Source organism: Lottia gigantea (genome assembly GCF_000327385.1).
Source record: "Lottia gigantea unplaced genomic scaffold LOTGIsca_56, whole genome shotgun sequence".
Lineage (NCBI taxonomy): Eukaryota > Metazoa > Mollusca > Gastropoda > Lottiidae > Lottia > Lottia gigantea.
The window spans coordinates 127,153-146,625 of NW_008709919.1; the positions used below are offsets into that span (position 1 = coordinate 127,153).

General features: G+C 33.4%; 1 protein-coding gene across 1 annotated transcript in view; it reads right to left on the bottom strand.

Moving 5' to 3' along the window:
• LOTGIDRAFT_166089 (hypothetical protein) overlaps nt 1-18,572 on the bottom strand; it is a gene marked incomplete at both ends in the record, with an annotated part of 39,498 nt that extends 20,926 nt beyond the window's left edge. Inside the window, 27 exons of the mRNA XM_009063154.1 lie at nt 711-923; nt 1,280-1,343; nt 1,981-2,057; nt 2,463-2,870; nt 3,064-3,156; nt 3,717-3,967; nt 4,406-4,660; nt 4,984-5,250; nt 5,643-5,757; nt 6,522-6,740; nt 7,047-7,234; nt 7,964-8,120; nt 8,469-8,615; nt 8,847-8,956; nt 9,318-9,478; nt 9,716-9,818; nt 10,395-10,494; nt 11,157-11,354; nt 11,669-11,732; nt 12,370-12,446; nt 12,928-13,311; nt 13,910-14,005; nt 14,595-14,821; nt 15,441-15,585; nt 16,117-16,331; nt 17,534-17,647; nt 18,509-18,572. Coding sequence (XP_009061402.1) covers nt 711-923; nt 1,280-1,343; nt 1,981-2,057; nt 2,463-2,870; nt 3,064-3,156; nt 3,717-3,967; nt 4,406-4,660; nt 4,984-5,250; nt 5,643-5,757; nt 6,522-6,740; nt 7,047-7,234; nt 7,964-8,120; nt 8,469-8,615; nt 8,847-8,956; nt 9,318-9,478; nt 9,716-9,818; nt 10,395-10,494; nt 11,157-11,354; nt 11,669-11,732; nt 12,370-12,446; nt 12,928-13,311; nt 13,910-14,005; nt 14,595-14,821; nt 15,441-15,585; nt 16,117-16,331; nt 17,534-17,647; nt 18,509-18,572 — 4,512 coding nt within the window. The remainder of the gene's footprint in view (nt 1-710; nt 924-1,279; nt 1,344-1,980; nt 2,058-2,462; nt 2,871-3,063; nt 3,157-3,716; nt 3,968-4,405; nt 4,661-4,983; nt 5,251-5,642; nt 5,758-6,521; nt 6,741-7,046; nt 7,235-7,963; nt 8,121-8,468; nt 8,616-8,846; nt 8,957-9,317; nt 9,479-9,715; nt 9,819-10,394; nt 10,495-11,156; nt 11,355-11,668; nt 11,733-12,369; nt 12,447-12,927; nt 13,312-13,909; nt 14,006-14,594; nt 14,822-15,440; nt 15,586-16,116; nt 16,332-17,533; nt 17,648-18,508) is intronic.
• Between the last annotated feature and the right edge of the window lie 901 nt (nt 18,573-19,473).

Below are 19,473 nucleotides of genomic sequence, written 5' to 3' on the forward strand. Positions count from 1 at the left end.
CCTGAGCAGACATTCAGTTTCTGAATAGCAAACGACTGATTATTCCCATAGATGTCAATACAATAAAGACAATTGTTGGACAGATAGGTCGCTGGGACACGTAGCATATGTACGAAGCAGCAGTAAGAAATCTTTTGGTTTTGGTATTAGCAGACGTTATATCTGTGCAGATAATCCACATCCATGAGGAACCATTGCCATATGATTTGAGAGTTTAGATCATTGAAACCAAACTTACTCTTATAGACCATGGATGGATGTTATTTTTTTTGCTTAAATACCATGTACATCATAAATTTTAATTGATAAAAGATGACAGACTTTAACTAAGCATCATGACCATGACATAAATGTACAATACAGTTCTGGAACTACAGCTCTTGCATGTAATCAAGTCATATTAGTTGCCATGGTGGTGCTCCATTTGAGAATTCTGCAGGTTCTGTTTGTTCTAATTCTGCCCTCAATCAACCGTTATGAAAGCGGATTTGTCACATTCAAAATTTTTCCATTATTTCCTTGTCTGCCATTTTAAATTCTGTCTATTTTCTGTCTATTTTTTGGCACACATGGAACGCTTCCTGAACTTTGTTCCAAGTTGTTTCATAATTGAACATTCTGTTGATTCCGTAAATCCTGAACGAGCAGAACTCACCAACCAAGAAGCCCCTAAATTACCTAAGAAGACAAAGCTCAATGTAAAAACATACCCTGTATTCCCGACCACCATATTCACTGAAAATCTGGAAACCAGGCGTCAGTAAACCATTACGGAATAGTTTAACACTGATTGGAGTAAAACCATAGATATTGTCAGCAGACTCACCACATTTATCAATAATAACCACATCATCATCTACTTTAATAGCTACAGCACAGGTACACGATACTCGACCATTACAACTTCTATAGAAAGCATGTACCTGAAGCAATAATTGAAATAAAGTGAGGTCATTTATTGCTTAAAAAAAGACAGCAAATGCTTTGTAGAGTATCACAAGGAAATTCTACTATAAAACTAGCCTCAGCTTATAGCACAGAGCAGTGGCGGAGCCAGGTTTACGTCCCGAGGGGAGGTGAAATATCTGAGATAGCCCGAATTTCTGGCCTAGTTATGAGATATTTGCCCAAAGCACTTGCTTTCAGGGCTGGGAGGGGGGGGAGGCTGACCCTTCTGCTCCCCCCTTTGGCTCCGCCACTGGCACAGAGGACCTTAACTCTGATCAATATAGATCAATATATCTAAATGACTTCATCTCTTTAATTTGGCGGTACTTACCGAATGAGGTAATTCGGAATGTTTATATAAAACATACTCTCCTTGATGGTAGTTATTGTAATATCTATAAAAATAAAAAGTGACGTAAACATTTTAAACATAAATCATTAAAGGGGAAGTGTGTATCAACTTCATAAAAACAGAAATTATCACGAAATATTTTCATTTCTACTATAACTCCCTTCAATGAACCAATTACGCAAACTGGCATTTATTTTTGGATAAACTGTAGTTTGTCACGTGATACTATGATGTCGTCAATGTAAAACATTGACGTAATCTAAGATTTGTGGCAAATTCATGGATCATATAAAAAGGTGAAAATTGTGTTAATAAAAGTATCTGAATATAAATATAAGAATTAAACGTTGGTCTTACTAGCATTATTTGTGTGTTAATGTAGTTGACCACGCCACAAACATACATAAATTACTCCATCATTTATTCAGTTTGTCACGTGATAATTCTTAAGTACCATCTCCAAATGGTCATAATATATCGATATCAATAGTGGGAAAGTGGGTAGCGAATTTGGGTTTTTAAATTAATGTAATGTATTTAAGATTTTAATTGGTGTATTACTTTTTTTTCTTAATATACCAAGTAAAATGGTACATACTCTCACTTTAAGCATTTATATATATCAGTATATTAATAGTTCTTGATATAATACATATAGATGTTAATGATGTTATCCTCACCTACTATCAAAAGTTGTCATATGAGGATCATTCACAGAGAAACATACAGCACTTCTGTCTACATCCACAATGGTTAACTAAAAATTAAGATACTTTGTGAAAAACTAAATGAACAGTTTCAATGCAAATGCTTTGCTTAATCCATCCCAGCTTGATTGAACATGTCATCAGCTATTTCTATATTTCCCTTCAATTGCAACAGATCACAACTTGAGAACACTAGCCCTGATGTCCAAAATCATTTGTATTGCAGAGTTTCAGGATGTCAATATGTAAAATTAAAATATTTTTGACTGATTGATGCCTCAAGGACCATCTGTAGTGAAAGTTTCTTCATGACATTTTCAAACAAATATGTGCATTTTTAGCGTCAATTAACCTTCATTATATGCAAAGTCTAAACGGACCAGCTCTCAAAAAATCTGAATGCATCAAAGATATACAAATGTAGAATTTAAGAATAAGCAAAAAATATATCTCACTTTGCTTTCGATAAGTGCTTCAGTGACTTCTGATTTCTCTTCCACCATATAATGAGCACTAATATTCAAACTACCAATAGCATCACCATCATATTTATTGTCTGTTGCTGCTTTGATGTTGATGTTATACATGTTCTGCCAGTCAGAATTGGTCAGTTCCATGTTGCAGACAGACATTTCTTCATCTTTATCATTGGTTATTCTGATGGCAGTTTGCGCTACTTTGTAACCTCCAGGACAATCCAGTTTTCCATTGTCTTCTGCTTTAATAGTCAGTTTAACTTTGCAGACGGTCATATTACTGACTCCTTTCTCTCGACATAGAATATATGGTGGAGCTGTAGCATGAAGTTGAATATTCTCTCCTTCTTCTCCTTCCCGTAAGACAAGATCTTCATTTGTGGACACCTGAAGTGTAGAACATATTCAAGATCAATGATATAGCAATCGTGGATCATTAACCATGAAAATGAAGGACAAAGCCAAATGTTCCTAGAAACACTTTTTGCTTTGCCCATATTATTCTGGAACGTGATGATTCATCTAGTTTTTTCTGATATTCCGATAAAGAAGAAATGGTTATCAACATCAGTTTCCTTACCAATATTCCAATTTCATATGCATCTGATACAGCTAGTGTACTTCTGGTATCTTCACAGTTGTCATAGTAACACACACTGACAGCACACATTATCTGAAGAAAGAAATATTATCAGTTTTATGGGGAATCGAAAGGAAAGCCAAGACGATTAAGTGTTCAAGAAAAGTGACATGGCTGCAATATCACAAAAACACCCCATTCAGAACATTTTGCGGGAATGCTAATCTACTTGTTTTTTCACCAACTGGAGTCTTTTTAAGAGTTTCACAGACCGGCTCAGGGCACACAAGGAGACAAAAATCTCCAGTCGTAGTTTCCACATATTTTTTTTCTTGCAATTGAAAGAAAATTGAATCTGATTGGATGTTGACGCTGTCTTGCAGACAATAAAATAATCGTTCACAATTATCAGACATGTTTTGAGATAATCTTGTCGTGGAAGTGCAGGCACATGCGAGATTTTTCTCAAGATTCAAGTCAGTGACAAAAATTGGCAACCAAGATTGTTCCTGTGTCTGCACATTAGCAGATTTGTGGTCATCTGGTAACCATTAATAGGTAGAGGACAGCTTCACAGCAAATAGATCTTAACGAGTATGTTATTGAAAGAAGAATCTTCAAAGCAAGAAATGTTAATAAAACCACAAACATACCTTGGTGCCATATACCACTTTGTCAATATATTTTTCAGGTAAATATGATTCAGTAACATTATCCTCTTTAGTGTTCTCATAGATCCATTGTCCATTGAAATTCCATAAAATATCAAATCGAACAAAGCGTTTATTATTACTGACCACTTCACTATATTGACATTCATACTGATCTTTATTACCAACACCATTGAACGTTGGTATAATTTTAGCAGACGATACTGAAGGTCCTTCTCTATCACTAGGTGAACCTGAAACATTTTTTGACATGGTTTTGGGTATACAATTTCAAGGACGCAACTAGAGAGAATATTATTTTTATCAATTCCAATTAAATTTGAGTGACATTAATTCAACCATATTGTGTACAAGAACTTTTGGGAGAGTTTTCTGCAATGTCATCCTTATGGGTTTTAATTTTAAACAAATGAACATTATAAGTATATACTATGCTAATGAATTAGGTAATATTTAGGTTTTCTATCGAGCGTAGGTATCAAAAAACCATTATAATTATTTATTAAGTATTTTCAAGATACGTGATTGGTTGATATAAATAGCTTCAATAAATTGATCAAATCGGGTTCAGCTCTAGACCATTAAATTTAAATGATTATCTAAGAGAAACAACACTTCTGCCTACAAATCATAATTTGTTAAGATAGCTATTGGACAACTGGAAATCTTACCAGGTTTACATTCTATCAGATGGTAACTCCATCCTGGTGCTGAAACCATTTCCTGGTCTTCACTGATCTCATCTGTAGACCATAAACAAAGTCCTCTCATAGCATTATGTATCACATAGGTGCATGTTTCCATGGCAAGACATCTTAATCGGCATACATCATAGGACCATACATCAGCTATTTCCGTAAAATTAGACTTCTTTGGCACTAAAGCAGATTTCATCTTCCATTCCACTTTCAAGCCAGAACAATGTTCTGAAAAGGGAAAGGTAAGCAAATATAAAGAAAATTCTACTTAACTAGCTGATGAAGCTCAAGGTCCTCACACCATAGCAATTATCATTTGCGTGTGGTTACCAATAATCAAAGTGGTCATTATGACCAATATTTTCTTTGCAACCATGTGCATATTCACTTATATTTTGAAAAAAGATCACAATGATGAAAGGTCAAATTCTTATCTTTATATCCCACGTAGTTTCAGAGGAAACAATACAGTCTTGATATTTCTAGTCTAGAAAGACAATTTCTCACTAAGACTTGAGTTTATGATATGGGTTCAAGCTATTTACAGTTACCTTTTTCACAATTCCATTCAGAGTTTGTTATATTTGAGCCAAAGTTTGAGTAATATGATTGTACGTCTGTTCTTCTATATTTAGAAAGATGACAACTCTGGTTTTCTGTATTGTAGTCCACAGACCTACATGAAAACTCCAGTTCTCCAGCACAAAGTTTCTGACAAGCTTCAAGATCAACGACATTGTTATAGGTTTTATGGTTATGGAAACCAATGGCCCGAGATTCTGTTGTATTCCATGTTGCGGTACTCTCTATGCATGGTGCTGAAATCAAAAAGAATATGATTATCAAACAATCTATATTCTAACCCAATGGCTAAGTGAGTTAGACCCTTGCTTGCTAACCTGAAGGTCCATTTGTTTAGATAGTACCTTTGGATTTTTCTACTGGGTTTCCGTTGTCAGTGATGCAGTTCAGTGGCGCTGACATGGAAAAGGTCTCTAGCCGTTTGGATGGAGCAATAAACCGAAGCCCTGTGTGCTACAGGCTGTGTACGTTAAAGAACCCTGTACGTTTGGAAATCTTTTTTTTTCCGTCATTGCACACTGCTTGGCAATGGCCATCTTCAATTAGCTCAACCAGGTGCAGAAGAGTAGGATGTAAAAACTCAAAATGACCATACATGGAGCTAAAGCAAACTGATGAATTAACTTACAATCTGTGTATGTCCAACCATCTGCGTCTTTATCAGGTTTACATATCAATGTATGATTCCTATCATTAAATACATTCTCAAAATAACACTTTCCATCAATAATACATACATTATCCTACAATAACAAACACAATATATCATAATATCATGATATCCTGAACCACAAACACAAAATAACACTTTCCACCTATAATACATCCTACAACAAACACAAATATTATATGTTATCCTAAACAACAAACACAAAATGACACTTTTCATCAATGATACATTTATTATCCTACAACAAACACAAATATTATATGTTATCCTAAACAACAAACACAAAATAACACTTTCCATCTATGATACATTCATTATCATACAACAAACACAAATATTATATGTTATCCTAAACAACAAACACAAAATGACACTTTTCATCAATGATACATTCATTATCCTAAAATGACAAACACAATATATGATATCATATGTTATTGTTATCCTAAATACAAAATTCATAGAGATATCACATCATACATTATCCTAAATAACCAACACATGATATCACATCATACATTATCCTAAATAACCAACACAAGATATCCATCATACATTATCCTAAATAACCAACACAAGATATCCCACCATACATTATCCTAAATAACCAACACAAGATATCACATCATACATTATCCTAAATAACCAACACAAAATTCATATTTAACATTCTGTGGGATGTTAAAATTCACATACTGCATACAAACATAAATACACCCAACATAATTATCATTTTACAACTAACCCCAGTTACTTCAAAGTAGGCCATAATTAATGTCCAGCAAAAACCAACATATTATTAATTTGTTAAGCAAAAAATATGAAAGTTGTATTTACCCTTTGAGCACAAGTTCCTTCGGTGGTATTACAATTGTAACAATCTCTATCATTGGCGAAGTAGAAAACTTCATTACTGTAGTCCAGTCCATTATTGGAGGCACGTATCATATAGTAACCAGCTTTAGGTAATGAACAGGATACCAAACCAATATTAATATATTCTATATCGGTACTATCTATCCATTCACCAATACTACTATAATGTGTGGCATTCACCTATTTTAGAAAAAAGAATATTTAAAGATACAGTTTTTTGGAAATTTGAATGAATTTGTAATATAACTAATCATTTATGAGATCATTAAGTCAGGCTGTAACAGAAAAGTGCTAAGGTTTCAAAATATAACAATGTAAAGGATCTGTCTACCAAAGATACCTTGTCAAAAATGCTTTCCTGAATCGTTCGCATCTATGTACAGCTATTTCAACAAGGAAAGATGACTAAAAGTGACAAGTTCCGATTTGTTTGATGCAATCCAGAGAAATAAAGTAAATGAAATCAAACTTCATTATCTAATTTACCTCAATTTTCTTGAATTGACATTTAAAGTTGGTACCCTTAACAAAATGGTAGCCTTCTACGACAACAGAATCACATGGTTGGTTTCTAGTGTTACAAAGTCCATCATTGTTCAATCTTGTTATTACAGGTTTGTCCTTGGCTTTCACAGAACAATCATCACCAATAAAACCAGCACAATAACAAATTCCTGAAAAAAATAAACCAAGCAGTTCGAAAATATTCAAAATATTTTTAGGGGGAAAAAAATGCAAATAACTTGTTAAAACTTATTATTTGTCAAGGAGTAGGGAGGGTATATAAACAGGGCCCAGCCATTTTAACTCTATTATTACTTACATTGTTATCTTTGATTACTGAGTAGAGTTCTTTAATCAAATCATTAAACTGAGTAGTTTTGAATACAACTCCCCAGCAATTGTCTTCCATTATCAGGTTTGATTACTGAATAGTGTTCATTAATCAAATCATTAAATTGAGTAGTTTTATATACAACTCACTCTCAATTTTCTATTATTATTAGGTATAATTACTGAGTAGTACTCATTAATCAAATCATTGAATTGAGTAGTTTTAAATACAACTCACTATTACTATTCTACTATTGAGTTTGATTACTGAGTAGTGTTCTTTAATCAAATCATTAAATTGGGTAGTTTTAAATTCAACTCACCATCAATTTTCTACTATTATTATGTTTGATTACTGAGTAGTGTTCATTAATCAAATAATTATACTGAGTAGTTTTAAATACAACTCACTATCAATTTTCTACTATTATAAGGTCTGATTACTGAGTAATGTGTTTTAATAAAATCATTAAACTAAGTATTTCCAAATATTTTTGGAAGATGCTTCCTCAAGGATAAATTTACGCATCAACCAAACCTAAAGCTTAAATAAGATATCAAATTCTTACCATTTATGCAATTTCCATTATTACTACAACTGTTCGGGCAGAGTGAATTAATGGTAGAGTCTGGCACTAAATTGGTCAGATTTTTATAGATTTGTTTTGAACATCTTTCTTCCAAACCATCTTCTAATAATCTAAAGAATGTCCTGTCACCTGTATACTAAAATAGAAATAATAATAACATTACCAAGAGAAAACCAAGATTTTATAATAGAAATCCAAAAGTCCACACACTGAAAAAAATACAAGCTACATCAATGCACAGTGTAGAAGAGTGGAAATTTTCAAAAAGTCAAATCGTAAATTTGGACATTTTTGCATTACTTCCAAAAAGAGATGTTCAATACAAAGGACCACAATATTTTTTTCCCATTTGAATAAACTGAATACAAGAAGTTTCCAATTAAGAAAAATTACATTGGAGAGCTTTTCCTTATTGATTACAAATCTGCACCTTAGACACTTAAACAAGAAAAGGCCATTTAGGAAAATGAAAGAGTAGGCCTACCTTAATGTTGTTGATACAGTTAGTCAATTCATCATCTGTATAATTTTGAACCACACTGTTACAAATTGTGGAAATCTTAGAATTGCTGATTGTCTGACAAAATTCTGTAGCATTAGCTTCATTCCATCCATTTCTCCAGACTGGTACCTAGAAAGAAAAATAGACAGCACTTGCAGAAGCATACAAAATACTAATATTCAGCAATCATTATAGTTTGATATATGGAGTCTAGTTGTAAGATTTGAAGAAATACATAATTTAGGAGAGCAAAGACATCCAACTTTAAGATTTTGAACCAAGTTCAGGTCATGTGTTTTAACATATTTTGAGCTGATAACAAAAATTCCAGTCAAATTCAAAAGAGCTTATAGTACTTACATTAACAGGGTCAGGTTTCTGTATATATTCATCAATAACTTGTACCCCCATCAGACAATTTACAGGAGCAGACGCAGTATATTTTACAAGATCAGACGTTACTTCATAATCTGGAATACAACAACAATTTGATGCAATGCTATCAAAATTATTACAAAATTGCTATATATGGAATAAACTTTCAGGCTTTACAGATCATACGTTAGACAGGACATTGGCACCTTGGTGTATTGGACTTCATTCTGACCCATGTAAAATAAATATTTATTATACTATTATCTTAAATGCATGTACATGTACTTGAAAAAACATCACATTTTCAATCGTAAAAGTGCTATGAACAGCTGTAATTGAGCTCTATCATATTTGAATGAAATATTTAGATAACTATATTCTATTGTTGAAGATGTTTCTGACAGCAAGCCTTGAAATGCAAAGGTGGTAATTAAAATATAACCAAACACCACTTACCCGGAAAATAGGCTTTTAATGCAGGACATGTTAAAACATGAGATGAATGACATCGTGTACTATCTGCTGATCTACATTCACAACTCTCTCTTACATCTTTAGGAGCAGACGTCATTTGATCAGGACAAATACCATAAAATATAGTATCCTTACGATCAACTCTGTTAAAATGATAAGAACAATTTTTACAATTTTTATCACAAAAAAGCATGGGTTTCAACTCCTACTGATTGGACAGTCAGGTCTGTTTAGAAATCTGTAATTTTGGTCTTAAAAGAAATTTTGTCATTTATTGTTACCAGTGACACATAAACAAATAAAAATATTTCTCAATTACTTATGGACACATGGTGAATCATTTTCTCTCAATAGATTTATCAATATAAAAATAAACTTACCTCCATGTTTTAGAGAAGTCATTGTTGACATTGTCATTGACCATTACACCATCTTGTTTAATATACTCATTACTATCAGAATTATCATATAATCCACATAAACCTACAAAAATATAGTACAAATGAAATGAGATGGAGTACTACAGTCTATGGCTTTGCAATTTATTGCAAATCATATCATGGAGTGCGCAATTGGGTAACATTTCTCCTGTAGAGCACGGTCAACACATTTACTCTTATTTAACTCATTCAATTTGTTGTAGATCAATGTGTAGCTTCATATTAAGTGCAGTTTATTTTCTGATTCAAGTAAAAGACCAAAATGTGCTTTTGGCATCAAATCCATAAGGCCAGTTTCAGACACCATAGAGATTAGGTTTTCAATAGCTATATACCATATACATATCAAAACAGTAAGGCCATACAAAATAAATAGTCTGTTTTACAGGCCTTTTTTAAAAAATCAGGGCGAAAGGGCAAATTTATTATTTCTAAGCGCGTTTTTAGATTTTCAACTGGAATAAATCGGAGTGAGCAAAAGCAGTTATTATCTATTACCACAAATTTAATGTGCATTTAATATTAAGGCAACAATCAGGCATTTTTGGGCCTGTAAAACAGACTATTTATTTTGTATGGCCTAATGTATTATTGTATACAATATTTAAAAGAAGCTCACCTAGTGTGTTGTTGAAATCTAATGGAGAAGAGTAAATCCACACACTGATGAAATCATTGAATTGTTTAACACTAACTTCTGTTCCAGTTGGTAAATATACCTGAAAATATCATTTTAATTCTCTGTCAAAAATATTGCTTTGCTCCAAATATTGAAAGTTACTCAAATCTCTATACTAGCCAAATCCATGAAGATTTTTCATCGAAAGATCCTCTCCAAAACATAAGATGAGCTCTCCTCAACAAAAAAACATGCATTTAGTGTAGAAAACTCATCATCACAGCAGCAGAGTTGGATATTTAGCTGACACATTTTATTCTTAACCCAATAAGAAAAGTCACTGACAAGAGGGCCATGCATCGGAAGATCAGACTCCATGATGTTTTTGGTCCTTGTACAATTTCAGTCTTTTTTTTCAAGTCAAGCATAGTTGTTTTCATTTTAAAGGGATTGTAAAAAGATTTTCTAGATTCTTATGTGTATCAGGGACACTGATAGCTTCAATTTGCACCATTCCATGTAGCTTCTGGCAGCTCCCCTTTAGTGACGTCATAAAGCACGTTAGTTTTAGTGAAATTGCAAGAACACAGACGTCAGAATGATAATTGGAAGGGTGAAAGTTGATAGTATCAGTGTCCCCGATACACATAAAAAGTTTATAAAACCTCTTTACTATCCCTTTAACATTTGTTGCAACAATTGGTTAAAAAGCTAAATGTATGTTCAGAAATGTCCATATGTGGTGGTAAGAGTTTTTCTTACCTCATATTCTCTGCCACTGTTAAAACTATAAATAGTGGTATCTGGTTCAAGATCACCATTCAAATACATGTCAACTTCTAAATGGTCATTACCCTTGCAGCCACTGATAACTACAACATCATCATTTGATCTGATGGCAACAGCACAACTACACACAGCATCAGCAACACCATCACATTCTGTATTAAACACATGAACCTGAAAGAAGAAAACATCAATTGATCTAACAACAATTACACAACTACACATAACATTAACAACACCACCACATTCTGTATGAAAAACACATGAACCTGAAAGAAGAAAATTGTGATAAGAACAGCAACAACAGCACAACAGCACAAAAGCACAACAGCACACAGCAGCATCATCAACATCATCACATTCTGTATTTAACACAAGATCCTAAAAGAACAAAGCATCATTTTTTCCTAACCACAACACAAAGCATCAACGAAAGCACAACATCATCACCACTTTCGGTCATTAAGCACATGAAAATAAGTACTCACTGAATATGGCATCTCTTTACTCTGGTATAAAATTTGTTCACCATTTAACTGACTGGTGTAAACCCTTTAAAACAGATTCCAAGTCAAAATCATATTGGTTGCATATGTAATTGATTTAAAGGGACAGGTGGGCCATTTTTTGACCAATCAAACTTAGTCTCAGAAACTGGAATTTTTTAGCTGAGCTAATCAGTAATAGTGTGCACAGCTCACCGTCGAAATTTGAGCCTTCAAATCCATGGGTGTCCAGAATTATCTGCGTTTGAATGTTAAAATGACGACTTGTCAATTTAAGATACTCTGTGATATATAGAATTACATATATAGAAATAGAAAGTGAAACTCCTATTTTGATACATTTCTAGTTCTACTGAAGACTATTTACATATATATTCAAGACTAAAATCAACCCAAATAATGGTGCACCTGTCCCTTTAACTATTCCTCAAACATAAGTCATTTGTTCAGTATAAGATACTACTTTGAATAAATTCTACTGCAGATGTAACATTATATATCAAATTTGCATAGATATTAGGCTAACATATTCCATGGACATAAGGGTGACTGGGATATAAGATTTTCTTCTTTAATTATTCCTTAATGCTTAGATAGGCCATCGATGGAAAAGAAATATAACACACGGTTATATTTAAGTCAAATATTAGATATTGCTTGGATATCATGTATTAAAAACTTACACATTATCGAAAGTTGTAATATGTCCAGTAGGTAATGATTTACATACAGATATTTCATCTTTATCACAAGTTTCCACCTGTAAATAAAATTTTCATACAAGTCCACTTATCTTTCAAAGCAGAGAATAGGCTCACCTGGTCCTTGGTCAAACCTTTTTGAATTGATCTTTCACAGATAATCCATTTACTTACAAATGAATTATTTAAGGGCACCACCAGACTTTCACATGTTAACCAAGATTAGAATCCACAACCAGCATTTGTTTGACGTAATTAACCAAGCAAATGACGTTATGTAATGTTTCAATGCTCTAAACTACTGTGCTCCAGGGCTTTTGAAGAGAGCAAAGTTCTAATTTGTATTCCTGTTAGCTGAGATGGACACTGGTGTCCTCACTTTTAATTTAATACCCACTTTCATGATAGCTGTTTTGAAGTTGGCTCTTGTAATCCAAGTGCATTATGACAGCAAGAGATAAGCTCTTGAATTGTGAAAAAGGCTGCCATTCTGATGTATGAGCGTTACTGAATTTGAGCTTTAAAAACACCTTCACTTACCTTGATCATTTGAGCTGATTTAGACATGCATGACAGACATTCTCCAGGAACTACAGTCACAGTGATAGAGCTCATTCTGGTACCATCAATTAACAAATCTTGATTGGCCATGACAGGTATTTCTATTGGGCTCATCCAATTTTCGTTGCTGTAGGTCCATTTGCATTGAGATTGGGATGAAGCAGATGGAACAGTGATTTGAGGTAGAATTCTATCATTGGTACATCTGACGGGATTGTCGTCTGCTACAGTTGTCTGCAGGTAAATCTGACAATCTTCCTTCAAGTTATTGATGAGACATATGAAACTTGGTGGTGCATTTCCCACAACCTTAAAGCTGCCCTGTTCTCCTTCACAAATTTGCAGACTGTCTTCAGTTTCCAACTACAACACAATGATAAAATGTCAAATTTTGTCCTTCTACATGACAAATCAATGGAAGGACCATCAAAATAAAACATAAATTTGAAAATTGGACACTTTTTCTACCACTGCTATTTTTGTCAGATTTGATTTTGGAAAAGGGAGGGTTTGATTCTCCCAAATGTACACGCTGGGGATGGAACACATTAAGAAATTGGAGCCAGTTGTCCTGGCTTGATAGTTCGAATGTGCACGACTACATTATTACAATTAATTTTGGTTACATTAATATTGAATTAAGAATTAAACTTTGGTGATAACGTTGGTTGATAATGTGATGTGATGTATGTTTGTGGTGTGATCAACTGTGTTTACACACAAATAATGCTAGTGAAACCAATGTTTAATTCTTATATTTATATTCAGATACTTTTATTAACACAATTTTCACCTTTTTATATGATCCGTTCCATGAATTTGCCACAAATCTTAGATTACATCATTGTGCTTTTATGACATCATAGTATCACGTGACAACAGTTTATCGAAAAAAAAAACACCAGTTTGCGTAAATGGTTCATTGAAATATTTCCAGATACAAGAGAGAAAAACAACTCACTGTAACACCAGGCATAAATACATCGCTTTCAACCTTGTCTGTAAATATATCCTTACTGCAGTCTAATGAATGACAGGCTTTAATGGAACACTGATGCTGAAATTTGAAAAAAAAATATTTTTTCTCAATGACTTCTGAAAAAATTTTACATAAAGACCAATTCAAAATCCTTATTGACAAATTAATGCTGACCCTTAGGAATCACCTGATGTTTTTCTGTGATTGAGCTTCTCAACTTTCCATCCCCCTAATCCCCTTAAGGAAATTCAGTCCATTAAATCCCTAGTCAGTTTTTCATTTAATTTAAGGCAAACATAGAGTCAAAACTTACGATATAAGTGATATATTTCCCTAAATCATGTTTTATGTTTAATATTCAGGACAGGGGATGCTTTTTCAACACTGTACCTCTCTGAGATTGAGGAGCTCAATATTAATCACAATTTTTATAACTTTATTCTTGAGAACATCTTCACAAACTTTTCAAAAAATTGATTCAATGAAATAACCCACATAATATGAATGAAACAAAATATTGAAAGATCTAATTTAATCCAAGTTGAAGGGTTGAATGAACCCATGATATTTTTACAAGCTTTATTATGTAATAGGAAACATGTAAAAACACAGGTGTTCAAAAATAATAATCACTTCCGTTATAAGATATTACACTAAGTGAACTTACAGATTTTTGATTTTTGAAATCCTGGATGGTAACTTGTAAAGTTTGTGATGTAGACAGTGATGGTAGTAGTGATGTTTGTATAGCGATATTATCACGAAACCACGTCACTTGATATTGTATGCTTAATGACGGTAGATCTGTAGTCTCACATACCAATTTTATATCATCCTCAGAAATGTAATCTAATCTCAATTTAGGTTCTTTTATACCCACTGGTACAACAGTCTCTATTAAAAGAAAAGGGGCAGAAATTTTAACAATATGAACATCAAAAATTTAAAAGATGATTGTACAAGTTTCCTTATCTTGAAGTTAAAAGCATATTAAATACCACACCTTAAGTTATCTTTTGCACAGTGGCGGAGCCAGGTTTAAGTCCGAGGGGGTGGCGGGGCGAAGTATCTGAGGTTACCTGAATTTCTACCTAGTTATGATATTTTTGCCAAAAAAACATTCCTTTGGGTTATGAGGCGGGCGAGTGACTGCTCCGCCACTGCTTTTGAATAAAGCTAACTTAGAAAACTTAGAACAGTCCTCCGTTTTAGTGCATAAATTAAGATTTGTTACAATTTTTGTAAAGAATTAATTCAAAAATTTGGTCATGGCACTTTTTTAATGGTAATGATATGAAAAACAGTTCTAATAGTAGTAGAATGACATTGAATTGATGAATATATAAAGTGTATACTTAAACACTCTTCAGCTATAAGACATTTCAATAGCAGATGTACCCAATTGTGATTAAAAATTCTGCAAACTTTAAAATGATAATAGGTTTAAACTGGTGAAAACCATTCTCATCGTATTTTTGGACAGTTAAATTTGCCAGTAATAAAAGGGTCATACCAGTTGAACTGCATCCCAAAACTTCCAGTCTAAAACATGGATTAACATTGAATTCTTCAACAACTATTCTAATCTTCCGTATCAGTACACTGGGAAATGTTAGATTACTCTTAGATTCTGTATCCAAATGACTCTCAAATACAGTCTGAAAAATAGTGATTTTCAAATATTTTGAACAATTCATCAACATTTGTTGCAATGTATGAATAAATAGATGATAGGGATTGAAAATTGACACCAGGTAAATTTTAGGAAGCACTCACCAAGACATTGTTATTCATTTCACCTTAGAAGGATGTGACCCCACAACATAGTTGCATAGCAGACGGCAATCAAACTTGCTATCGACCGAGCTATTCCACTGCCACAAAAAAGAAGTGTTTAAATCCAGCATTAATCGTGGCATTTCCATCAGGAGCCAGGGGGACCATTGCCCAAAATTTTAAAAATTATATCTTTGAACACAGTGGAAGAAATTTCTGATAGCCTCCCTTGACAATTATGTGGCCAATAAAGGACACCTTCAACCTTGCCCTCTAATTATTCATACTTGCTTAGAGCAGCCCACAGACCCCTGAAGCTCATGATACTTCAGCTCGTCAAGACATCTCTCGTCTTTGGCCCACCCCTAAGGCATTTTCAAGATACACTCCTGATTATGAACAGCAGTCTTTACCTGGTTGTTGTCATCAATGTATGTTGTCAGGACACCTGGTGGTGAGGTTGCCAGCTCAAATTGCACACTAAATTTAGTCAGATTGCTGGTGACTTCCTCAATTGACTGTGGTGCTTGTAATTTAATGCCAGAAACCAATGTTGGGCCATAGAAACTCACTTCCACCCATTCACCATTTTGATTTTCGGCAGGGCACCATGCCGCAAATGATTCTCCTGAAATAAAAGATTCAGGTTAATGTTATTCTATAATAAGTTTTAGAATTTAAGGGAAAAGAAAGGGTAACTAAAAGAATCAGCAAAAGTTGAAATAGAACAGAAGGTAACATTTGAAAACAATAGCTGAAATTGAGCTGTATTAGCAAATGTTTCAGTGGTGGCACCAGTGGATGTACAGTACAAGGTAGGAATTTTCACTCCCAGAAAACTATTTTGTACCCCCACTTTTAATTTTAAGCAATTTTAAGAAATTTCAATACATAATTTTGATACTTTTGACCCCAAATTTTTCAGAATGCACCAAATCAATGCTAATTTTGATAATTTCCTTTGTGAGAATACATAGTATAGGACTAAAGTTGTCTTGTAGATTTTTAAGTTGCAATATTGTGATTGGCCAATAGTCCTTTATACATGTAGGCCCTATATGTAGCTTGAATGCATCAATTGGGGACAAATTACATAAAATAACTGTTTGAAACACGAAAATGTTGGTGATTGAGTGATGGTGCATTTCAGAGACACCGGAAATAAATGGATCATGACAGAGATTCTCAGACCAAATTCAGATTAAATGTAGTCTAAAATGCTTATCCATTTAATTAAAAAAAAAAATATCCCGGTCTGTCTAAACAATTAAAGGAATTACATATTTGTTAAAGGTGACCTTGAAACCAAAATGGCGGGAACTTGGACTCTACAGGCAGTTAGTCAGCCGAACAGAACCAAAGTGGTTCCTGGTAAAGTTAGAGATATAAACTAAGAGTATATACATTAATGTGACAATTTTCATTGAAATTTCTCAAAATCTTGATCAAGAAATCTGTGAATTCAAAATTCATAAATTATCGCTAAGTAATTGCCCATTTTAGTGTTATATAAAATTGTGAACTTATTGTAAAAGAGTTTAAATTTTGTAGAGGCCTGGCTGTAGCCTATCGTCATTGGTATTGGGTTCAACTCTTTGTTACGGTTGAATTGTTGAACGAAATAAAATATGTCGTAACTGTTCTCTCTGTAGACAACAAACAAAAACTAGGGTGGAAATTGTAAAGGGGCAAAACACCATGGTGGAAATAGAAAAGGGGGGGGGGGGGCCAAATGAATAAAATACCAATGATTTACAGCCGAAAATACATGGCGTGATACTTGTTGCAATGTAACTGGTGGTAATAAAAAGAAATATAAAACGGGCTTACCATCACAGCATCCATATCTTAATTTGGAAAGAGATTGGTCTAAACTCAATGAGGAGGCTTTAATCTGTTCATTTTTTATAGATTCACTTTCTAACCCTAAAGGTGCATTGCAGTCTGAAAAAAAGAACACATCTTCATTGAGTATGGTGGCTAATTGCGGTCATTATGACACAGCTATGTTTTAAAGATGGGTTACCTTTTTAGTGTGAAATTAGGCAAACTATTTGATTGATTGGCGGTTGTAATGAATTATCATGTATTCTTAATCATATCATTATGTTCTTATTGCATATAACTAAGAGTTTTAACCAATCACAAATGTCCATGTATGTACGCCTGGATAAACCAAAAAATATGTGAGACAAACTGGTATTTTTCCAAGTCATTAGAACACCTCTACTTCCTATTCAAGTATTAGTATTTTCATTTATATGAAAATAAGGAAACCCATCTTTAAGTCTATTTTATTATTTCACGGGACAAGTCGGTACCACCTGAGAATTTGCATCTTATATTCTTCTTTTTATTCTAAAATTTATCTTTATTTTACTGAGCTAAACAGTGTGAAATTATTAGTATTAGCAACGTACCCAAATCCGTGCTTTTTATAAGTTAAAGGTCCTATTTTGATTTCATTGATTACGATTTGAAAAACTGTCTGGACAAGTTAAATTTCAGGGGTTTTACATATTTTATTGAAATGACAAGTTCCCTTGGTGTGGGATCTTGATTCTGAAAAGTGATGTGGGTGGTTGAGTTCCATCAGCTGGAAAGCATGAAAAGATGGTCAAGCACCTTTAAAGTGCAGGGTTATTCCCTTTAAATTACTCTCTTGAGTCAAGTCACACCTTCAAGAGGTCGATAACTGATCTATGCATTTCTGTCATTACAATTACATAATATATTCATTAATACATGTACAAACATATATAGAGAATACGCCCAAGCTGCAAGCAGACAATAGGATTACCCCACCAGGCGCAAAACACGTAACACGAACAGAAAAGAGTCCGATACTCGTTCTAGTAATCCGAAACATGGTGACTCTGTACTCACTAACGAATCCTTGTTTTGCACAGGTGTTACTAAGATAGAGCCAGAAAAATACTGTTTGAATGGGACATCATTTTTCTCTAAAGTATTCATCCCAGATGAATTTGATTCAAATTAAATTGGAAAGGTCATTTATATTCTAAACCATTTAAAAAATACATTCAGATATATGTAGTCTGGATTGTCCAGTCGCTTAAAAACTTAAAAGCAATCTGATTGATAACAAGTTATATTTGATTTGCTTGATAATTGTGTCTTAAAATATTTCAATAATCTTTACCCCAAATGACTGAAAAAAATCAAAATCAAAAGTCTTTAGGTTTCGGATTACCTAGGGCAAAGGGTCTCTAAGTTTCGGACTACCTATATCTGTAATTTATCGCTTAAAAAGCTAACAGTACGAAAGAGTGTATTAAAAAACTGTTATAAAGAAACTTTTAATTGGATTTAATTTGAATCTTGTACACGTCACTAACTTATGACCGGTGTATAGATAATTTGGCGACTTATTACTCAGCATATAAAATAGAGGTAAAAACAGGTAGGCGTCAAAGAAATCCTTTATATAACCACTTAATAGGGACCAAGAATGTCAAGGTCATATGCTTTTGAATGAGACTTTGTAAATAAAAAGTGTTACTTGATACGTTGCCTTTCATAATACCCAATATCATCACGCCCTTAAATTCATAAAGGAATGTTTAGAAAATTGTCAATGGGTTAGAGTTCGCAAGACCTTAAAAAAATCGATCAAGTTCTCGAAGCCATTAGAAAATTCTTAAGATTATTATAAGTTTTAATTAATTGATAATTTCTTCCACTTAAATAATGATAAACCCTTAAAGGGTATCTTCACAATGTCAAGCTCTTCTTATACCTTGACCTCA